Source organism: Chaetodon auriga, chromosome 16 (assembly GCF_051107435.1).
Source record: "Chaetodon auriga isolate fChaAug3 chromosome 16, fChaAug3.hap1, whole genome shotgun sequence".
Classification (NCBI taxonomy): Eukaryota; Metazoa; Chordata; class Actinopteri; order Chaetodontiformes; family Chaetodontidae; genus Chaetodon; species Chaetodon auriga.
In genome coordinates, this window is record NC_135089.1 from 17,790,963 (window position 1) to 17,813,192 (window position 22,230).

The 22,230-nt window shown below is 43.4% G+C and overlaps 1 protein-coding gene across 3 annotated transcripts in view; it reads right to left on the reverse strand.

Moving 5' to 3' along the window:
* Positions 1–893: 893 nt before the first annotated feature.
* The window catches only part of ntn1b (netrin 1b), a 40,739-nt gene continuing 19,402 nt past the window's right edge, over positions 894–22,230 (reverse strand). For all 3 annotated transcript variants that reach the window (XM_076753557.1, XM_076753556.1, XM_076753558.1), the window contains exons 3-7: positions 16,737–16,925; positions 12,142–12,291; positions 10,611–10,664; positions 8,286–8,360; positions 894–2,404 (exon numbers count right to left, since the gene is read on the reverse strand). In XM_076753557.1, the coding sequence (XP_076609672.1) occupies positions 2,085–2,404; positions 8,286–8,360; positions 10,611–10,664; positions 12,142–12,291; positions 16,737–16,925 (788 nt within the window). In that variant the 3' untranslated portion in view covers positions 894–2,084. The remainder of the gene's footprint in view (positions 2,405–8,285; positions 8,361–10,610; positions 10,665–12,141; positions 12,292–16,736; positions 16,926–22,230) is intronic.

A 22,230-nucleotide genomic window follows, 5' to 3' on the forward strand; every position in this document is an offset into this window, starting at 1 on the left:
AAAACCACAAAAGCCACATTGGTTCATGTGTCATTAAATATATTCATTTGTGATAAACATAATATATTAGTATTACAAGACATTACACAACCATTTGCAATGGACACTGCTAAACAACATTTACAAGCCAATGTATAAACATGAGCAGAGATAATTATTCAGATATAATATTTATGGAGAGCAGAGGTCTGGTAGGGAGTACCTTTCTGCAAACGTCTGCAAGTGTGTCGGCACAGATGTGTTGGCAGAGACTTTAGAAGTGCGTTGTAGTTTTCAAAGACATACAGTATGATGCACAGAGTACTGAAGTGTACCCTCGTATTCATGTGTGTGCGCGTGTGTGTGTGAACGTGTGTATTTGGGTGTGGTCCTGCGTGTGCTGTGTATGGTTTCTCTCAGTGCGGGAGAGAGTGTGCGATCATCCGGGTGCTCACTTAAACATGAGACATTCATTTATTTGTCTTTCCATTTATTAAGCCTCTAGTATTTAAAACTCTGGTTAAGTTCACATGATGATAGCTCTAGTTAATGTTTAACAAAAAATAAAAAAAAAGTAATACTATACAGCTATATAACATGTGGACAATCGCTCATGCCTTTTTGTCGAGTACCTGTCTTGGTAATGGAATCCATTCCTCAAAAGTCACTGAGAGGTGACGAACATTTGACACCGCGTGCTGAACGCACTGTACAATAAACATTTGTGATATTTTATCACTCCACAGGTTATTTTCCCACAACACTGAATACTGTATACAAATTAAATGTGTACATAATTCACAATCGTTGTTAGCTATCAATCAGCTACAGTAAATAGTGAGCATGCATTATGTCAGTGGTATGAGGATTGCTTGATAGGTCGATATTCTCCTTTTTTTTTTTTTTTTAATGAAGTGAGAGGGTTTTCTCCATCGGTTCTCTCACTCGCAGATGCTTGGGACATCCAACTCACATTCAATCCTTTATTAGAAAAGAAACATTAAATTCTGTTATCTGTAGCTGTGACAACACCGTCAACCAGAAACATCAGTCCATACACAACAGTCGTCAGTGAGGCGAGCAGGGTTTGAACTACACAGCTTTTTTTTTTTTTTTTGCATTATATGGTACAGTATGGGATTTTCACTCTTTTTGGATGCCACTCTAAAAATGTGAACATATCTCATATGTTCTAAAACTTTTGACTAGTAAAAATAAGTGCATGGTTGACATATCTACTCTACATCTAGTTGATGCTACAGCATCGTCTACTAAAATAATGTCTATGTATGCACGCATGGTTACTTTACATTGCAGAGGTCACAGCCACAACATACTGTTGATATATCAATAGCTCTGAGCAAAGACTTGCTTGTGATGCGAAAGATGATCATTATACAGAACGAGCAGAGGATCATTATGGCATTTTGTTCCCACAAGACGAGTTGTTTCACTGAGGTAACACTCACATACGAGCAGGGAGCTCTCAGGAAAAATGGCACCTATTACGTTTTCCACAGTTATGAATAATTTCACAATTCTCCACTTTCAGCTGTTGAAAAAGTTTATCCAAAGTTTGGCAGGTTACAAGAGCAACGTATCATACATGAGTGGAGTCCCTCAATGCCATGCAGTGTCTCTTCATTTGTCTAGATAATGCTTTACACAGCACAGTGGAAATAGATCCTCTTGAAATTCAAAATGGTGATACAGTAGATGCATTGCTCTTTACAACAACGGAACAACGGACTACGAAAAACAACGGCATCATCGGTAAAATGGTCAGGATGTGACATATCGGTAACATTAGGTGCAAACTCTGCAATTACACAACAAAACAAATTTTGAAAGATGAACAGAGACAGAACAATTGTAGAATGAGCTCCTTCACAAAAGTTCCTAAAAAACACTAAACTCTTCGCTCCACCTCAGAGCAGCAGCACTCAGTCATTCCTCCATCTCTCCTACTTTTCACCTGTGTCGTTCTATCTTATACTCTTCCAGTTTTTTTTTTTTTCATTCATCCTCTCCTCTTCCTTGCATTCATCCCAGTGGAGACCCTCCACCTCTTCCTCAATCTCTCTCTCTCTCCGCTCCAGCAACTTTTAGCACTTTCCCCGCTTGTCACGCTGTTGGAACTTCCTCAGCCGGCGACCCCACAGGTCCTTCCAAGGGATGAGCAGGCTCCCTTTGTCGGCCACCACGCCGCTCTGCCCAGGGGAATCGTCGTCTGTACCCAGGAGCAGGTACTTCCTCCCGGGTTTGATCTTTGGGCATTTGCAGGCCACGTCCTTGGCGCGCACCCACAGCAGCTGGTCCCCGCGGCGGATGCGGTGCTCACCTTGTTTGTAAACCGAAATGATGTTGACGGTGAACTTCCACCACTCGCCTGCCTTGTCTCCTTTTAGGACATGGACTTGAACAGCTGGTGGAGGAGAAGAAGAAAAGGCGGAGTTAGATTACCTACATGACTAAGTTGTTCATATCAAAAACTAGTGATTCCCAAACAGGGATACTTGAACCCCTTGTACTCCTGGGAATACTGTATGTGCCTCTGCCCCTGGATAAATACTGTACATCTGGGACTGCCCATTATTTTCAAAACCAAATGGTCTGTCAGTCCAGTTGGACCAAAAGCCCATTTGTCCGACATTCTCTTATCATGAAACCAAAAGTCTGCTGCTCCAAAGGGTTAACCCTAACCCTGACCCCATTGTTCCGAAAATACACACTCCAGCTGGAGTTTTTTGCCCTTAATATCTTGTGAATTTGGACATGCAGGAAAGGGCAAAGTCAGGTGACCGTCAGTATCATGGTAACCATAATTAACATGTGGTTCAATGGCTGCGGTCTGGTAAAGTTTAGACATCAAAACTCTTTGTTTAAGTTTGGGACCATGGTTTGGCTTCAAATAAACAGGTTAGTTACATCAGTAAGTTACTTACCAGAGTGTCTGTTTTGGAGCAATTGGCTTTCAGTCTAGTTGGATACTTTTTGGACTAATGGGGTTTTGGAATAATGGGCCGTTGGAACAATGGCATGGCACCAATATATCCATATTCTGAATGAGTTTTAATGGGCAGATTCAACGACTAAGTCGCATTCCGACTTAGCTAAAACTAGTACATAAATGGTTTAAACAGTTAGTTGAAAGTAATGGATACAAAGGTAGGCCTACAACTTCCAGCTTTTGCCATTTCAAGCTGCAGTAGTATGAATGCAAACTCAACTGTTTGAGATCAATTGTATGAAAAAAAATCTGATTGAATTCAATTCAAATGAACACATTTGGAACATGACATAGTGTTGATGAAGGGAGATTTGAAACCACTGACACAAACTATAACACCTTTTTTAAAGTGTTGGCATCTGTCTGAGGTAGCAGACAGATGCCAACACTTTTACACAACATTGTATAAAAGCTCCAATAAAACCTGCTTTATAAACATGACCCAGAAATGGCCGACTTTGTTGTGTGTCACCAGTCCCTCCCTTCACCTCTGACCTCTGACCTTTCCTTGTTGTGCTCTTGAGCATACTCCCTATTACAGCAACTGTTGCCATAGCACTCCCTGTGTGAGGACATCTGACAGCACACTTAGCTGTGAGGGGCAGAAAAGCACTTTTCCTTCAGGTGGTCAGGCTGACTTTGAGGAAGAAGAGGTGGGTATTGGGTACTTTTTTCAAAAATAAATGTCCAAGGGAATTTTTGTAGAAAAATTACACATCTGTTAACAATATAAGGGCTGAAGCTAATCTTTTCCAATTGTTCTATCAGGTGTTAAACTGAACATCTGAACGTCTGAACATTGGCGACCTCAGGCTACATCAAGCTAAACCTGGTAACTATTGGAACACCACTTGAAACAGATATTTTCGTACCAGGAAATGAGTAAGGCTTCCTTTGCAGAAGCTCCCCTGCACGGATTCTCTGTCAGATGAAGCAACTATGACTTCATCTCGCTGATTACAACAAGAAGCAAACAGCCCAACAGCGACGGAGCCAATCTGTGCTTGAAGTGAAGTGTTTTACCCCACGGGTTTAGGTAGGAATGTGCTGTTAACGTTTGGCCACAGTGTGTATCTGTGGGGGGGTTTCACTAATTGTGAGAATTAATTGATTGTGGAGAAGACTGGATTAGACGATTGGAAAGACTGAAACAATCAGCTGGATATGCATTTAACAAATCTTATTTGTCTTATATCTATACCTCACTGAATTCTTGAATGCTTAAACCATTCCTGTGTGCTTTGTTGTACACTGTGGGGGCATGTGACTCTTGCAAGTTAACAAAATACCTTTGTAATAATGTCCAAATTGCAGTTCCTTCTTAAGTTATTCAACTAGCTAGGTAAATTAGCTTTTCTTTTCCTTTCTGGCTGAACATGATCGGTGTTCATCAGTCGTCCCCTACTACCGCCAAGAATGAGGAGAACCGGAGGAGTGGGGTGTTTGAGTGTGTGAGTCAATGCATGGTGTGAGCAAATTGCACACAATTTCAAAAGAAAGAAGGTTTGTTGGGCTGAGTAGAGCGAGCTCTCACAGTCCTGCCATTCACTGCAGCCCTCTCCTTCATCCAGACACATAAAGGGTGTGTGTGTATGGGGTGGGGGGTGTTGGGGTAGGGGGGCACTATTTGTCTTCCCAGCCACAGAAAAAGTTCCAGGAGAATCGGGATGTGTTTCCGACCTCATGAGCTATCCGGGTTCTGCTCCCAGAGCCCCATCCAACTTCACAGCGTGAGAATCCAGCGGAGATAGCGCTCTCCTCTCCGGCCCGAGGAGGAGACTCGGTTACGGCTCAGTCTCTCTGTCAGTGTCTGCCTGTTTTTCCTTTCTCCCTCAAGTATGTTCTCAGTCTGTGCCGTGTATTTAAACACACACAAATCCCCCCCCACACACACACCTTCTGCCACTTGGTTTGAGCTAAATAGACACCAGGGAGAGACTGAGAGCACGGGGTCAAACAATCCAGTACAAAATAGTGCATGCTGACACTGTTTGGTGAGACAGACAGTGACAGAGAAGAGATAAGTGTGAGATGATCCTGCACTTATGCTATGGCTGCCAACCAGGCCTCCTTCACTGCCAGGCTTCCAACTGGGTTTATCTTCTTCAGGCAGTGTGCTGCGGCTTGACACTGCATGCTACCAACAAGCAAAGGGCTAATGAAATTAGAGCTTGCTTAATTACCGCACTGAGGCCCCTGTCCCCTCTGGTTATCAGCTGAGTGAATGATCAGGGACCTGTTACCCTTGGGTGAGCGCAGAGGGGTGGCCGGGGAGGCTGGGGGGCCCTGCCTTTGAGCACTCTCCCGGAGCGTCGGTAAACACGCGGCCCTTTGATTCATTGTCCTCCTGGTGGCAGGGAGAGGGAGGGTGCGTGTGTGCAGAGGCGGGTGTCAGGCGAGAATATAATCCCTTTGTGCCCACTGTCTCCGTAGCTACGGCAGTGATGAAAAACAAAAATTGAATAAACAAAACATATTTCTTTCTCTCCGGGGTGGCAATCCGTCACCGTCTGCCTAATTTACCACCTGTTTGTGCCCTGTGGAATGCTCGGTGCCGGCAGAGCGCACAACTGTGTTTAAACAGAGGGCCCCTTCCCGTGACCCCCGGGGGCCTGCATCACCACTCACACATGGGGGTTGTGGCCCCCAAGAACAGAGAGGAGCCCCACAAAAGCAAGGCGACAGGCCTGAGAAATGAATTATGCAGAGGCAAAGGGAATGCATGCTAAGCAATGATGTCTGCCATACTGCCTCAGCGTGGCTCAGGCAGAATCATCTGCTTCCAGACTTTTTAGAGGAACTTCAGAGAAAACCAACAGGAACCGCCCGCTTTGCTTGAATCAGCCTGACTGATTTATAGATGCAGGGCCTGTCTCCGCGCTGATGATTAAGATTTAAATCAGTGGAAATATGAATAATGGCTGCATTTGGCTTCCCAGCAAAATGCAACAAATGGCCTGAATTACCGTCTACTCAGCTGTAAGAGGGAGTTAAATATATTTATCCAATTCTCAGTTGGATGCCATTTGAAGAAATATAAAGCTGTTTTTCTGACAGACTGATGAAGTTTCACAGATGATGATTTTGAATGAGAGACAAGTTAGTCATCCCTGAAGGAAATGAACACTATGGGAGCTGAAAGGGTTCTAGTATAGCAAAGAGTGATGAACGCTTACTACAACTGGTTAATGCACACATTTACATGAGCTGCCCAGAAACACTCTGTTACTTTGTGTTAGAATAAATGAATAAAATAAATATAAAAATACTTAATACAAAAACCTGGCTGAGAGGAGAACATATCCTGTGTAACCTGCATCTTTGTGGTTTACAGATGTGGATCCACTGATAACAGATAAACTATTATATTATGATGATTAATGGTGCAGGAAATCCAAATAGCAGAGTGGATCATTTGCCATGTGAATGAAAGTAGAGCTACACAGTGGGATAGTGCGAGGGAAGAAAAGTATTCTACCGCTTCCTCTGTTGTACCCTTATATCCTCCTGTGCTGCAATCATAGCCGTGATGCTCCTCTACTGTTGTGGTTTTGTTTGAAGGGTAACAGACCAGTATCATCAATCATTAAAACATCACATCTCCTTCTTGTTCCAAGTTGCTGATATGTGAGACACACCTGTCTTTGCTGTCTTCTGGTGGGTCCACTAATTTAATATATCATTTCAGACCCCATAACATGATATTTATTTACCTGGCACAGTATTGTCAGACATATTTCAGCTGCACCGCTTGTTCTGTGGATTCAGTGACAACATAATGTGATTGCTGTGTGTTTTGGCTTCTGCTATCAGTTTGGGATTTACTCTGAAACGTCTAAAAGTTTTGCCAAATGCCTCAAGCTGACTGTGCTGAATAAAGCTTATCCACAATACTCGTGCGGTCTGTTCCTCCTCGACAGGCTCTGCGGGGTCCGCAGGGATGCAAGTCTACCATATGTTTACCATAGTTCAGACATCCACACTTTGACTCTTTTATGACTGGTCAGAGGTGAGATGCTGCAGGACGGGAGAAGCGGACAGAGCCAGAAGGTGGAGAGACATTTTACTCAATACGGTATTTTACATAGAGGTATTTTACATCTGCACATTAGCCATCAGGTTATGTCAGCAAGGTTAGGTTTGAAAACCACCTTCAGGAATAACTCGTTCGTGTGAGTTACCAGTGCCGTCATAATCCAACTGGTGCCACTCTTCTGGACTCATTTAAAAAATACTTTGAAATTTGCAGATATAAGTTTGCTGTCTTGCTGAGAGTTAGAGGATACGATAGGATTATAGGTTGGCATAAAGGCTGGAAACAGGGGGAAACAGCATGGCTTAGCTGAAAGGTAACAAAATGTACCTTTTAGCACCTCCACAGGTCAGTGATTAACATGTTATATCTCATTATATTTTTTGGTCAGGAGCAGTTAGCAACCAGTGGAGACCGAGTCACTGCTCCCAGCCAAGAAGTAGTCCCACACATAACCCCTGTAAAATGGCACTGATGGTATGTTGCACAACCTTTGCTCAGAGCCAGCTGTTTTGTTCATTTCCAGTCCATATGCTAAGCTAAGTTAAGAAGCTGAAGAGCCGAAGCTAAATCTATAGCTCATTTTGACAAATATGGTCAGATTCCGGTCGGTCCCAGCAGGGCTGAGCTCCATCCTGTCGATTCCATTCTTCTCTGTGATCTGTGTTTCACAATGAATGCTCACAAAAGGTGCTTTGACTTGCTTATCTTTACAGTATATTCTAAATGTTGTATGACTGTACAAGCATTAAATAGTGATTTGATCAGGGGTAAACACTACCCGTTGACTCACGTTAACAATGATTCCTGGGCATTTGCATCAAGAACGTCAACTGAGAAATGTCAATGATAACACCTGTACTGTGACCGATCAGCTGTGTCAGCAGGACACAGAATGAGCGGTTACAAGTGACAGAAGGTTGGCTGACAGTCATAACGTCCTGAAAAGCTCAGTGTTCTCTGTCCAGACTTCAAAAATGATCCACTCTGGAGAACGTTTTTGAAAACATCCATGTTCATGGGTGGGAATTGTCAGCTTAGTGTGTATAGAAGCCCACAAAAGACAGAAAATATATGTTTCCACATTAAGCTGTATTTGCGTACATTGCCTCAGGCTGAGTAAGTAAGCCATCACAGAAACATGGAGAGCAGCACCAGGGTGTGGATCGGCTTTGCTCGGGATCTGATTAATTGAGACATCTGACCTTTTGACTGCTGGCTGACGTCTGGCGGCACACATTCCTGCATATTGGACTCACTCACCATAGTCTTTTTTACAGTACTTCTTCATGGTGATCTTCATCTTTCCCTTGGATGCTTTACAGTGAGAGTCGCAATCTTGGTGAAAGAGGTGAGAGACAAAGAAAGAGTCAAAGTTAGATTTTGCAATAAAAGGCCTCCCACTATAAAAACTGTGTTTCAGCATCATCAGGCCAGGCTCCAGCTAAATGGGCTTTAAATGTGGTCCCTTGTGTGACTACACTATTTGTGCCCCAGGGTCTCCATGATGCCTTCAAAGTGTCACTGTGAAACGGATTATAGCTTACACAGATCCTCCTGTGTCTGTCAACACACTCCTACTATACTCCTCCCAAATTTTCCACTCCAGCCTGCTCCCTCGTCAGTGTCCTGGCATGCATTGTGTGCACTCTGAGGGCTACAGAGGTCGCCCCTGCACAAAAAAAGGTCACAGGGGGAAATTAGCTAGCGACCCACCAAAAATTAGCAGGGACCCCCTGCAGCATCTAAGCCACATAAGGTGAGAAAGTGAATTACACTGGTTGAGGCTAAATGTTCTGTGGCCCCCAGAGAAAGAAGCTCACAGACTTATGATTTATGCCTTAGCGGTATATGCTACACCAGTGTATGTGCACCTGGGTTAGCTTGCCAAAGGTCTTATTGATGGCCACTGCAGTTGCACTGTCACTGCGCCAGGTACCTTTTGTCATGAGGGAGCTGGTGGTGTGACCAGAGGCCAAACTGAAAATTGAAATTATTTGTTCCCTCCACTTTCCACTGACTGACACAAATTGGAACCAGATCATTTCTTGAGTGCTGCCCCCCTCCCACTCCGCCTCTCCCAGAGCAATAAGCCTTGTGCTCTTTTCTGGGGGGGTGGGAAAGCTGGGCTGGGCAGTCCGAAGAGAAAGGAGGGGGCAGCTGAGAGAGAGAGGGGACCTTTCAGCTTGCCTGAATATGGACAAACTTCATTATTTCTTCCAGCCCTCTGTCCAGTCTTCCCCTTTCTTCCCCATTATACTCTGTGTGAATGAGGTTGCCTGGGTAATGATCGAGGAAGAAAAAAACGCCCCTCTCCTCCCTCTCAAAAAAAAAAAGAAAAAAAAAAGAGCGGTTTGGGACGTGGGATGAGGATCGAATTCATGTATGTAGAGAAAGCATTTCTGGTGGAATGTCGGGCTGCTTTCTGGGGTGGAGGGAGAAATAAGAAAAGAGGAAATCCCAAAGTAAATGAATTTGACGAGTCCATATCGAGCATGCCTGATTTCCATGTAAATGAAGTGCCGAGGGCGGGGGGCCTCTTTATCTCCCGCTGGCCCCTGGGGGCCTTTATCATACCACCCTTTGATAGCTGACGTTGCCCATTAGCCCCTTAGCGCAATCGCCGCACTGGGCCATTACACCCACAGCTCTCATTAAGGTCCAATCTCCTGCTGCGAGGACAAACACCCTCTTTGTGTGTCTCTGCAGCAGTGCCACGTTCATTCTGCGGGGTCCCTAAGGACCACACTGCTCCTAATTTGGAGGGTGGTGACTGTGTGGAGTTTCTGACAGGAATCCAAACTCCACACAGCCTCGGCAGTCACTATAGTAGGAAGTGGGACTCACAACAAAGCTGAATGAAGTCAGTGGCGCCACTCTCATCAGACACTGATCGATGATCAGAAGTGACCAGGCCTGTTCAATCAAACTTGCATCGTGGTAAAAGCAAACTGATACGCTGTCATTTAATAAATACCTAAACAGCTGAGGCAACAGGTTTACAGTCTGTTTGCTCCTGGCTAATTTCATTCATAAATAGCCATCAAAATCAGCCATTAAAGCACAGACAAAGAAATTATACGAAAGCAGCAGGTAAATATTTTCATTGTACATCGTCTCATGTCAGCAGCCTAACATGGAGACCCTTGTCAGAGCACATGAACAATGGAGTTGGGCAGGGCTTCACTGTCGGCACAGCCAGCCTTGATTGAAATACAAACTGGTGCAAATGAAGCATGTAATCAGATTAGGGCTGAAACCCTGGGGAGGCTGCTGGGCAGGCTGGGAATACAGGCAACAAGGCCACAGGGAGCACTGGCAAAATATCTGGAGTTTACATCAGCGGCAGGCAGACCTCACTGACTGTGTTTAGTTGAGGAGTGAGCCTGTGAGTGCCTGAAAAAACATGCATGTGCTGGAAATGCACGTGTGTGGAGGAGCAGTCACTTCAGTTAAAAAAAATCAAGCACACAATGATAAAACAAAAAACACGCATTAAAACACATCATAAAAACACAAGTTTAACTCGAGAGATGTTTGTGTTGTTTATTGTTCTGCAATCAGCAGGATGTGTCCAGCGTCACTCACCTGACGGCTCCTCGTAGCTGCTGTAAGTTGCTGTTGGAGATGCAACCGGGATCTCTGTGACAAAGAGAAGAATAGATACAGCTTCAAAATTGCCATCATATTGCAGTGCAAGCAGAATAAAACTGGTTTGAATATCTAGTGAATGATAGCTGATTCTGACACACAGATGTGCTGAGAGCGCGCATCAAGACTGCGAGTTTCCTATTAATGTTCTGCTCCCTCCTGATTGTGGTATGTTGTACGTGCAGAGAGCCAAGGCCGCCAGTCTTGTTAAAGTCTTAGCTGGCAGGGAGGGAGATATCACAAAAATTTAATATCATACTATTAAAACCAAAAGACATTATCTCAAAAAATATACGAGAAACCAAATATATTCCACTCTTCGAGAAGCCCATTTCCTCCAACTTTTACACCACATTTGTTACCTTCCCAACAAAATTAAAGAAATCCTATTCCAGCAGGTTCACAGGTTTAAATTATTGTTGTGGGTTCTGGCCAAACATATCAGTCTGCAGTCCATGGAGACCATGTCCAATTTCCACACATGACGTTATCAGAAATGTCACCTCAGTAACATAGTGGACAATTGTTAGTGTGTACATGTCTTCCCAGACATCGCTGTTATCTTATCTGTTCATGCCAGCCAGCTACTTGATGCTCCTCGCTAAAGCAGCTACCAGCGACCCATCTCTGCCTCTGTGAGGGGCTGGCGTTTATTGCCAAGGGCCTGGAATCTGCAGGCAGCAGATACAGCTAATAAACATATCAGCCATCATTCCCTTGGACTCATTCTGGGGATTTATTGTGAGACAGACAGACTGTTAACGGTGCTGAAGGCACACAAGGCCATGTTAGGCGAACTCTAATGGTCTGTTTATGCAGGCTGTGGTTTAAACAGGCAAATATCTATCCAAAATCTCTTCAAAACACACAAGATGAGCGTGGGCCATGAAGTCATGCATAACAAGCATGTCCTCCTGTCCTTTTCAGGTCCTATCCTGAGGTAATTATCAAGATTGGCTATTGCTGATGGAGTCTAGGTATCAAACCTCAATATCACCTGAATGGAACCGTGTGGGTATAGTGAGCCAGCTTGACAAAGTTTACCTTTCAGAGAACAGAGAGTTTAAAAGGGCGCTATTGTAGCTTATTAGCTGTGTGCCACCATCAACTTTTATCAGAGTCGCTTGTACAGTGTCGTCTGAATAAACTGTACAATTTTATTGTCCCGTTAGCGTCCAAGCTACTAATCAGTTTTCACGCATGACGAGGCCTTCAAACAGAATGATATACAGCAGTTGAAGGGACTTTGTCACAGCTTGGCAACCAAAGGGTTTTCTTCTGAAAGGCTGTTTTTCTCATCTATAAATTATCGGCCTATGTAAGAATGATTTGTAACAATTAATAATGGTAAGTGTTAACAATTTAGGCTATAACTTGTGCATCCCTCATTAAGATCATTGTACCAGATCCCCCGGAAAAGGCTGCTGTTTGTGCAGTTAACACGGATTAACGATCTCTGCGTCCTTACTGATGCAGGGGGCGATGGGAGAGCGGCTCTGCTGGTAGCCCTTGGCACAGCGGTTACAGGTGATTCCTGTCACTCCGTCCTTGCAGGGACATTGGCCTGTCGTCTGGTTACATGTCTTCCCTGCTGCTCCAACTGGATGGCAGTCACATGCTACGGAGGGAAAGGAGAAAAAGAAGAGCCCACGGACATCAAGCTAGACTGTACCCAAGTAAACAACTAGCAATTTGAAAAATGAGAACATGAGTGGTTTACAAAACCAGTGCCATTACAAAACAAATATCAGCTTTCAAATGACTACAGTATGTCTCTGCTCTGTCCTCGACTGCTGACTCTACATATTCCATACAATAAAAAGTAATCTAAGCACTAAAACCTAGTGAGAAATCATTCACATTAGAGGAGGCTGTTTTCCTTCCAGACCATCACAGATGGGGAACTGGGCCTTGCACCAGCATAAAACCTCAATCAAATTACGCTGCTTCCCTCCACCCATAATGAGCATAGGATTCTTCATTAGGCCTGTTCTGGAAGGCACGCAGATGAGTAAATAACTTGATTAATTATAGCATTTCCCTATCTCTGCACATTATTGGCCCGCTAGGTTTAAAGCATAATGTATGTGGGTATGCGTTTTGCATGTGTGTGTGTGAGTGTGTGTGTGTGTGTGTGTGTGTGTGTGTGCTGGGGAGTGCATGCGTCTTTGAGCTTCTTGAGAGCAGGCTTTGTGTCCTCTGCACCGTTTTGATCAGACAGGCTGTGTGCTCTTCAGATTGAGTTTCCAATGTAAAGCTTTTTGGCAAAGAGTTCTTTGCAAATACTGCCTGAATAATGTTTCCCATTAACGGACGAGTGGAACGCACTTCAAAGTCTGTTTAAGCTGTTAGTTGGGGAGATCGCAAGTTAAATGTGAGAAATTCGTTCTCTCTGTGTGTGTGCGCCCTGCCAAACATTTACCATAAAGCCAGTGTTTGAAGTGGAAGCCCAGCCTCCCTATTAGCCCTGCATGTGTTATATGTACTAGCAGAGTCATTTGAAAATTGCTTGAAGTGGTCCAGTAGAGGTTGGAGTTGCTTTTAGTTGGAATTTATGGCGCTTCATGAACATAACAAGATGCTTATTAAATCTTTTTTTGAAAAGGTCTAACTTCTTTGTTTTTGTTCCGCTTGATTTGTGCCATAAAAGCTTCAAATGCACTTGGTATTTGTTGAAATGAAATCAAATGGTAAAATCTTTAAGGATCCAGTCCGTTTCCTCTGAGAATTCAATACGAGTATGTTCTGTGCATAAAAATGGGGGCGGGCTGTTTCATGGAAACTACAAATACAGCAAGATAATTATCACATAACACAGCTGACAATAAAAATGAAATGAAGACATCACAGAGTGAAGATTTCAGGCCGTCTGAACCATTTCTAACAACAAGGACTTTCTTTTCTCTGCTACTGCTACAGTGTTTATCTTCCAAAAATCAATGAAATAAAGACCTGAAATGTAAACAGAGTGTTTATGTCATGGACGTCACCTTCTAAAGCTCCACAGCTGAGCAACTAAATTCACTGTAACATGATTAGGGAGCAGTCTGTGATACTTATTTGGCTCTTTTTTCTTCTTTTTTTTTTTTTACATAACAACAGCTTTCAATACTGACATTTAGCTTAGCTTAGCTTAGCTTAGCTTAGCTTAGCATGCCGCTCCTGGCCTGGCCCGATTTTCTTACTTTCAGACAGAGCCAGGCTTGCTGTTTCCAGTCTTTGTATTCAGCTGCGCTAAACGTCTGCTGGCTTCATATTTACAGACAGTGGCATCAATCTTCTCATGTAACTCTCTGCAACATGTCCAACTGCCCCTTTACAAAGCTGCATTAAATGTAAATAACGTTTATAAGCAATAAAATTTTGGAATGGTACTCAGTTGTTTTTTTTTTTTTTTTTTTTTTATCAAAACTTGTACTGACAGGTAGACTGACAGTATTTCATACCACGGAAGTCTCAGACGTCCCCTCATGCAAAACCACAGCAAACTGGAGACATTAATTAATTTCAGCCTGCAGTGGGGGGCCTGTGGAGCTGAATGGTTGCTCAGGGGTTCTGAGGAGCGCGGTGCAGTGAACCATGTACCAGCCTCATCTCTGTGGACTCGCTGTGCCTAGTTAAAGGCTTACGCTGCCAAACGTATGGGGGGACGGGGGGAAAAAAAACAAACTGTTAGGGGCGGGGGGGCGTGCACTGTGGTTCTCCAAGAGCCGTGTTTACACTGCGCTTGATGAGGGGTGAAGTTGTTAATCTGGGAAATAAAGCATGAGGCATTCCACACTGCCGCTGGAGATGGAGGCACTGTGTGGTGCAGAGGAGCCATTTTTCTCACTAAACCTTCAAACTATTAAGGAAATCGTTGAGAGGACATTTTGTTGAGATGTGGAGTGTCGGTGAAGGAGGGGGTTAAGGAATGGGGAATGAAAGCAGACTTCCTCCTGGCTGTGTTGGCACAGCGCTGTATTTCCTGTCCAACAACAGCAGAGCGGGATGGTTGGCTGATTTGAACAATAAATATAGCGGTTTCTAACTGATGTCACATTGCCCTGTTTTTGTCACCTGAGGAGAAAGGCAGCAATCAGGCTGTTTGGGTTTGATCCCAGAGCTGGGTATGTGGGGGGGCTTGAACTTTTCAGGGTACTGATCCAGCTGTTTGGAAAGACTTTGCAGAGATCTATGGATGTTGCTCCATCATTAGGCAAAGTGAGCCTCTACACTAACCTGCCCCAGCTCCCTCCCCCCCAGCCTAACCACTCCTCAAATATAGCTTGTGACTATTTGTCTTTTTTTTTTTTGTCTGATAATCCATCAAGCTTGTGTTCAGCACAACACTGCCACACTGCCACATGCAGCAAACCAATCCCATCATTCTGTTTGGGAGTGATCTCTGACTGTCTCTGATGTAAAACACCCAACTCTGAAAACGCCTTCGTAGGCCCTGTTACTCATGACTTTTCTTTCATTTCATGCAAGTTGAAGGAGTCAGAGTGGAGAAGGGGTTGGGGGGTGGGGTGTGGGGGTGGCTGTTGTGGCATGCAGTAGGAAATATCATGTTGCTGTTCCTGTGTTTAAATAGCCAGCGGTGGAGGATAGGGGCACTGGAGGATAGGCATCCTGAGACCCTGTCACCAGCCAATCATAGCTCAGCGGTGGATGTTGCTCAAGACCACAATATGTGCATCTGCCCAAAGTCACTCATTTGTCATTAGTGTGTGGTAAGAAATTGAGATGTGAATGGACAATAAAATCCAATACTATTAAAAGCAGTAAGTACTGCCATAAAATGCCATTTGAAAAAGGCTTTCTTTGGTTATATTTCCCCTTATAAACAGCTCTTAACAGACTTTCACTTCAAAAACAACGACAATCATCCCACATTAACATTAATGTTTGTCAGTGCTTGTAGGCAAACACACTGTCGCAGACAGAGACAGTATTTTGTGCATCTGTGGGATATTTTGCCGGTGAGTGTATGGCCGGGGTGACTGAGTGACAGCAGTTTGTTTGCTCAGGGCCTCGGAGCCTGTCTTTACTCCCAGAGGAGCCGCGAGACAGAAGGAGCTCAGCTTTTGTCTCTCCGCACATTAATCCTTGGCTGCTCGCTCTCAAACCTGACATATGCGCTCACACCTGTGTGTGTGTTGTTTTTTTGTACCTACGCACTGTGTTGTAAGTATGAATAGAGGAGCGGGACGATTAGCGAGTTGTTTCCACTGCTCTGTTGGGTGGATCAGCTCACACCTCTGTTCTGTTTGTTCTGTTTGTCTTGTCAGGGATCCACGGAGGACCCCGAATAGCTCGAGAGCTGCACGGGTCAATTCACAGACACTGGGACAGGTGGGCGCTTTTCTCCACAACTTTTTAAAAAATTCCTTTAATACCTGAAGAGTGAAAGATGCAGTGGTGGAAGACGCACACAAAACCTTTACTCAGGTATAAGTAACAATACCATAATGAAAAAGTACTCCATTACAAGGAAAAGTCGTCCATTCAACATCCTACTGGAATGTATTATCGGTAAAATGCTTACTGCTTAATTTATCAAAATTGAAGAGTTGTTCCCGTGATTGATCTAACATTATATATGATATTATTTGATTATTAATGCTGATGCATTGATGTGTAAGAAGCATTTTACTCCTGAAGTATTTGTAAGTAAGGACAAACCAAAAAGTCTTAAACAATAAATAGCATTTTAAAGGATTACAAAAGGTTTTAATGAATGTGAAAAGAAACTAGGAGCTATAGCTATAAGATAAATGCAGCTGAGTAGAGGAATAAAATAGCATTAAATGGAAAGACTGTCCTCATGTAAAGAACAACTACCTCAAAACTGCACTTATCTACAGGACTTGTGTATATTTACTCGGTTACTTTCCACCACTGGAAACAGAGCATCGGTGAAAAAGCATGTGTTTAAAACATTACCTCAGACCTGAGTGAGGAGGAAAGTGTTGAATCTACTGCCAGTTATTTCATCTATCAAAAAGTACAGAGGGAGAACACTGTGACTGTGACTGTGCACAGATATGTTATTACATCCAACCTGTCATATCCCGTTACCTTTGCAAGCTCTCCGATGTGAGATGGACTTGGTCATGTCTCTGTAGTAACCCTCCTTGCAATAGTGGCAATGGCGTCCCGCCGTGTTGTGGCGACAGTTGAGGCAGACGCCACCGCTCCGGCGGCCCGACAGCTTGTACAGCTCCATGTTGAAGCGGCAGCGTCGGGCGTGCAGGTTGCAGTGGCAGGCTGGAGAGAGAGAGCGAGAGAGAGAGACGGAGAGCCTGAAATTCTACCTCGACATTTCGCAGATCAGTTAGTCTTAATGCCTTAAAGTGAAATAATATGGTCAGCACTCAAACTTAAACGATCCCATGTGGCACTGTTGTCATGTGAAAACCACGTAACTCCGATACTCATGTTTTCGCTCCAGTTGCGTGGTTACCCCAGTCCCCTGTCAGCTGAGAAACTCCAAACTCTCAGACTCGTGAAACCGAACGCAGCGTCGTCAAGCGGCGGAACAGAGCTGTTTTTCTTAGCTGCTGAAAAATCTGACATTTTGGAAATACAAGCTCAGCCTCTGACAGCGGTGAACTCAGCGCAAAATGTTTACAGACCGTCCAATTTGAGATCGCCTTATGACTCTGTCGTTTTAAGACGACAGGTCACTGAAACAGATGGCATGGCTCGGCCTGCTTCGGTCTGGCTGGAGAGTAACAGAGCCTCTCAAAGAAACCTCCTGGTTCAGGCTCTCTTTCCTTGGCCACCTGCTTGAGAATTTGACCTCTGAACCCTGCTGATGTCAGGCAGGAAAACTTTCTTCCGCTCTCACACACATCTGAAAGACTTGTGATTTATTGTCATTGCCATTTTATCCTGTTTATCCCGACCCCAAAGTTCATATTGCTCACACACTGACTGCCATGATTTCTCTTATTACTACAAAATGCTACTTTGACCCTTCAATGTGTGTAGCCTTGCCTAAATGTAAGGAGTGTGTGGACAGCAGTAAGAGTGGAGGGACGGCTCGGATCAGATCGAGGGAGCTGAGATCTTTTTCTCGTTTTCAAATCCCAGTGTTGACAGGTATGAGCTAGGTTCTGAAGTATGCCCAGCTTTTTTAAGCTAAATAAATAAAAGGAGAGGTTCGTGATTGTGTCTGGGAATGAGATAAAATGTGACACAAAAGGAAACTGAGATCAAAGCTGGCATTTGAAAAGGGGAATTATGAAATAAAACGGTCTTTTATGGAATAAAAGAAAAAGTATTATGACAGTGAGAATGATTAAATAGCATTAATTATCTCACTAATTATTGTTTCATTTGTATATTTCACAGAATTGATTACTGGGATTTGTTATATTTGACTTATTTAATGCAAAGCACTTTGAGGCTACATGTTCTGTACTGTCTCCATCCTCATGTTTGTGATGTTTTACCTTTCAGGTCACTTTTTTCCCTTAACTGGCTGAATTAAACACATACTGTTCATATGAACAGCGCTCACAGTTCCTCACATTTCAGTAATCCCTCCATCAACGCGCCCGTCTTAATGTTATTACAGCAAGATGCAGGCGATAAGACTGTCACATATGCTCTATGTTCATCAGTGGTCTGAATCACGTACAAACCAACTCACACCTGCCATGAGGGACCAGAGCTGGCAGGTGGTTGGGATTCAGAAACACTCCTTCTGAATGGGGGGCCCAGACGCACACACACGCATACACATACACACATAAACACACACAAACACACAGAGGTGTTTGGCAGCTGTCACAGGCTTATCTCCCTCACTTCCCTCCCCAAGGATGATCACACACACACTACACTGAGCTTTACAGCACTCACTCACACACACACACACACACACACACACACACACACACACACACACACACGGACACACACACTCCCTCCTCCCTTTCCCTCTCACTCTTTACTGCTCTCTTATCCCAGATGTTATCTCCACTTAAGGGAAGTGTGAGGGAAAATGCAGCGGGGCTTTTTTTCATGAACAGGAAATGGAATGCTCTTAGTTTTTGGTGCTGAAGAAAGCCGATGCTGGTACTGTACTTTAATCTTCTGAAATATTCAGGCACAGATGTGTTTTTTGTAACACTGCCATCGTCACTTCAAAGAGCACAATTACTTAGAAAAAACAAGACAAAAAGACGAAAGCGGCCCACACATCCTCACTGATCTCTTTTTCCAGCTGAAGTCAGCTGAATCTCGGTCTCGCTCCGTCTCTTTGCAGACTGGTGTCTCTCAGAGGTAAAAATGCACTTTATCCTGCGTGTGTGTCAGAGTGTCATGAGGCTAATAAGCGTTATCTCCACAGCTGTCCCCAGGCCCTTCTAATGAGCGCTGTGCTATCTCACCCACACATCCCCGCTCTGCTCACACAGTCACTGCAGAAGCTGTCCAGTAGCGACAATAGCCTGAGCGCTGATAAGCCCTGTTCAGAGCAACAGGCTCCAAAAGTCCCTCAAAACATGTGTCGCATGGTTGCCAAATGAACTATTGTGTAAAAATTAAAAAAAAGTCAGGGCATGTTGCATTTGACCCTTTCTCTGTTTATTCAACAGTTTGTGCTACGTGCTGCCCAAACAGTGGAGACAATACTAAATGTATATACATTTACATACCTATACATATTTATTTACTCATATGTGTATGTATTTATTTATTTCTGCATATGCATACGTATACATATTTATACATATGTCAGAACATGTTCAACTGAAGTGATTTTAAATTCAATGATATTTTAAAAAATAACATATTAACTACATAAAGTTAATTATTGTCAAAATATTTTTTCAGAAAGTTGAACTGCCAGTGTTTACATTGGTTAGAGAACAAGTCTACACTTGTTCCTCTAGTGGCAGAAGCTCAGCAGAGGAACGGCTTTGGGCTGTGAAGTGATTTTTGCCGTAGTGGCCACACGGGATATTACAACTTCTGTGTTCATCACGTGACACACGTTGGTCCAAACACAACCTCTAGAAAAGGAAGTGGCTGTAACATCGTGAGTATGTGTTCCTCAACATCACAAATCCCACAAAATGACTCCTCTTATGATCAGGATTTGATCCATTTAATTCAAATAACATTTGGAAAGTCAAGAGAGTCATGTAATGTTCTTTTAGTTCATTTATGTGAACTGGGTCACAACTGGAAGACAGCTCAGCTCAGCTGGAGAAGGACTCAGTAAGTGCTCTATGGACCCAAAAACATGGAAGCATGAGGACGCCAGTAGAGGCTTTTTTAAGTGAAAAGCTTTTATAGGAATATATATAGCATCCAGTTCTCCTTAACACATCCGCTTCAACTATTAATCGGTTACTCAGCGAACTATTTCAACTGTTTATGGATGGTATTGTCTCAGCATGTGTGTGGATATATATTTTCCATTGATACATATCTTTATATATATAAAACCACAATCCTTCCACCCTGGGGTACAAAGACCCTGGTTGGGAATCACTGATGCAGGTCACGTCCTTCAAACTGGTTCAACTAAAAATCTTTTCACATCACTTCACACCTCCATATATGTCTGTTTGTGTGTAATAATAAAAAAAAGAAAAGAAAAAGGAAGAAGAACCTATAAGTGAACAGGCAGAAATGTTTGTTATCAAAAACTAAAGGCTAGAACTCTATTCAAGACATTCTAAATATGAAGCGAGTGCATACAGCAGCGGTCTCTGCAAAATAGCTGCTTACTGTGATTTTGCACTGGACATCCCGAGTAACAAGGTGTCATTTCTGGGTCTGCTTTCATTTGCTTTCAAGGGCCCACTCGGAGCCATGCTATTCCAATCTATTTATGTTCAAGTGCCATCTATCAGGCTTAGCGAAGGAAGCGCTCTCGGTGGGTGTGCATATTGGTTGAAAATTACGCATCCCACAGCTTGGTGGAGGCGTATTTTCGCTCCGTCTACAGAGGAGAGCGCACTTCAGATACAATCAAACGTCTGTACGAGAAGATCTCTAATGAAATTTGGCTATGGATGGTTTGAGGAATTCAGTGCCGCAGCAGCAGAAATTTAGCAACTCTGTCAACAGGTGTCAGATGTTCAACCATACAATGTGTGTGTGTGTGTGTGTGTGTGTGTGTATGTATGTGTGAGAGAGAGAGAGAGAGAGAGAGAGAGAGATTGGAGGCAGGGTTTGATCTGCACTGAAAAGAATGCGCCGCTTCTTCCGACGCGGAGAAAGATGGAATTCCAGCACAATCGTTGTTTATTCAGGATCAATTACTCTCTCACTGTGTATAATCCTGCACAGTCACTCACATCATGAGCTGACGACGTGTGCCAGATCAAACAGGGTTCATCACAGCCTGTGATCTGAGGAAAAGACAGCACTTGGGCCTGAACAGATTACCGAGCCATATTTTCATGACAACAGTTGGTTTAGTGGTCGGATTTTTCAGAGACAAGCACACATGCAGAAACATACAAACTGTACTTGTTGTGGATGTCTTTCAGGCGGTACCGCATGTTTCTTTAAGGAGTGTGCGTGTTTTATTTTTTCAGTGTGCTATGACACGGGCTGGCTTCACTTTTGCTCAGCTCTCACACACATGCTGTTGAAGTTGCATCAAATATACTTGATTCTATGGTCTCACTGCAAAGCATATAGAGATTATGCAACGCTTGCATAACACCTGTATTATATATGTGGGTGATGTTGCAAAGTGTCAAAAGATTTCATTAATGTCCATGACGTGAGTATGCACTTTTCATTTTGCTGTATATTAAAAAGAACATTTCAGCCTGCAAGTTACAGTGTAAAAATGTGGTAATTACAGGATAAAATACAAACTTGAAGCTGCACTGTACTTACAGTATAAAAGGGACAATGCTGTGTTTTACAGTCCACATAAACTGGACTTACCCTCTTGCCAAGCTTTCTCTTGGTGATCATGTAACATGAAGTGTAGCTGGTAATTACATGACATAAGACATAAAAGCTGCTCTAGGTTTTGGATGTTTGAGATTGTAGAGATAAATGTATATGTAATGCAATGTGCGGTCTGTGTGCCGAGCCCCTCACAGCCACACGGATGCAGCAACCATGAATTGGTCTTTTACTGCGCGCTGCTATTATTAAATAGGTAGTTTAAAAAAATACAGTGCAATTAGTAATATAGGTACCTAGGAGTACACAGCGAGTAAATAATTAGACTGTAATTTGTGGGTTGCAAGCTGAAAAAGGAGGATTGCAGCGGATCCTTGATGGATGAAGTCATGGCTAAATCCTGTGCCTGAAACTAGGATGCTGATCAGGCAATGATTAAGTCAGTGATTATGTTTCATTCTCTGGAAGTAGTTCCCTCTTAGGATAATAAAGACATCACTGAGAGCTGCTGATCACCTCATATTCCATAAAAGTCGATGGCACGAATATATCATTATAATACTGGAAAGTTGAAAGTAAATCATTAATGATTTCTGCTGTGAAGGTTCAATAAATCAGCGTCATACAGTAAAAGGAGTTTTATAGAAAAGTGGTATCAGCTGCCATGGCTCTAAAAGGGTGCACT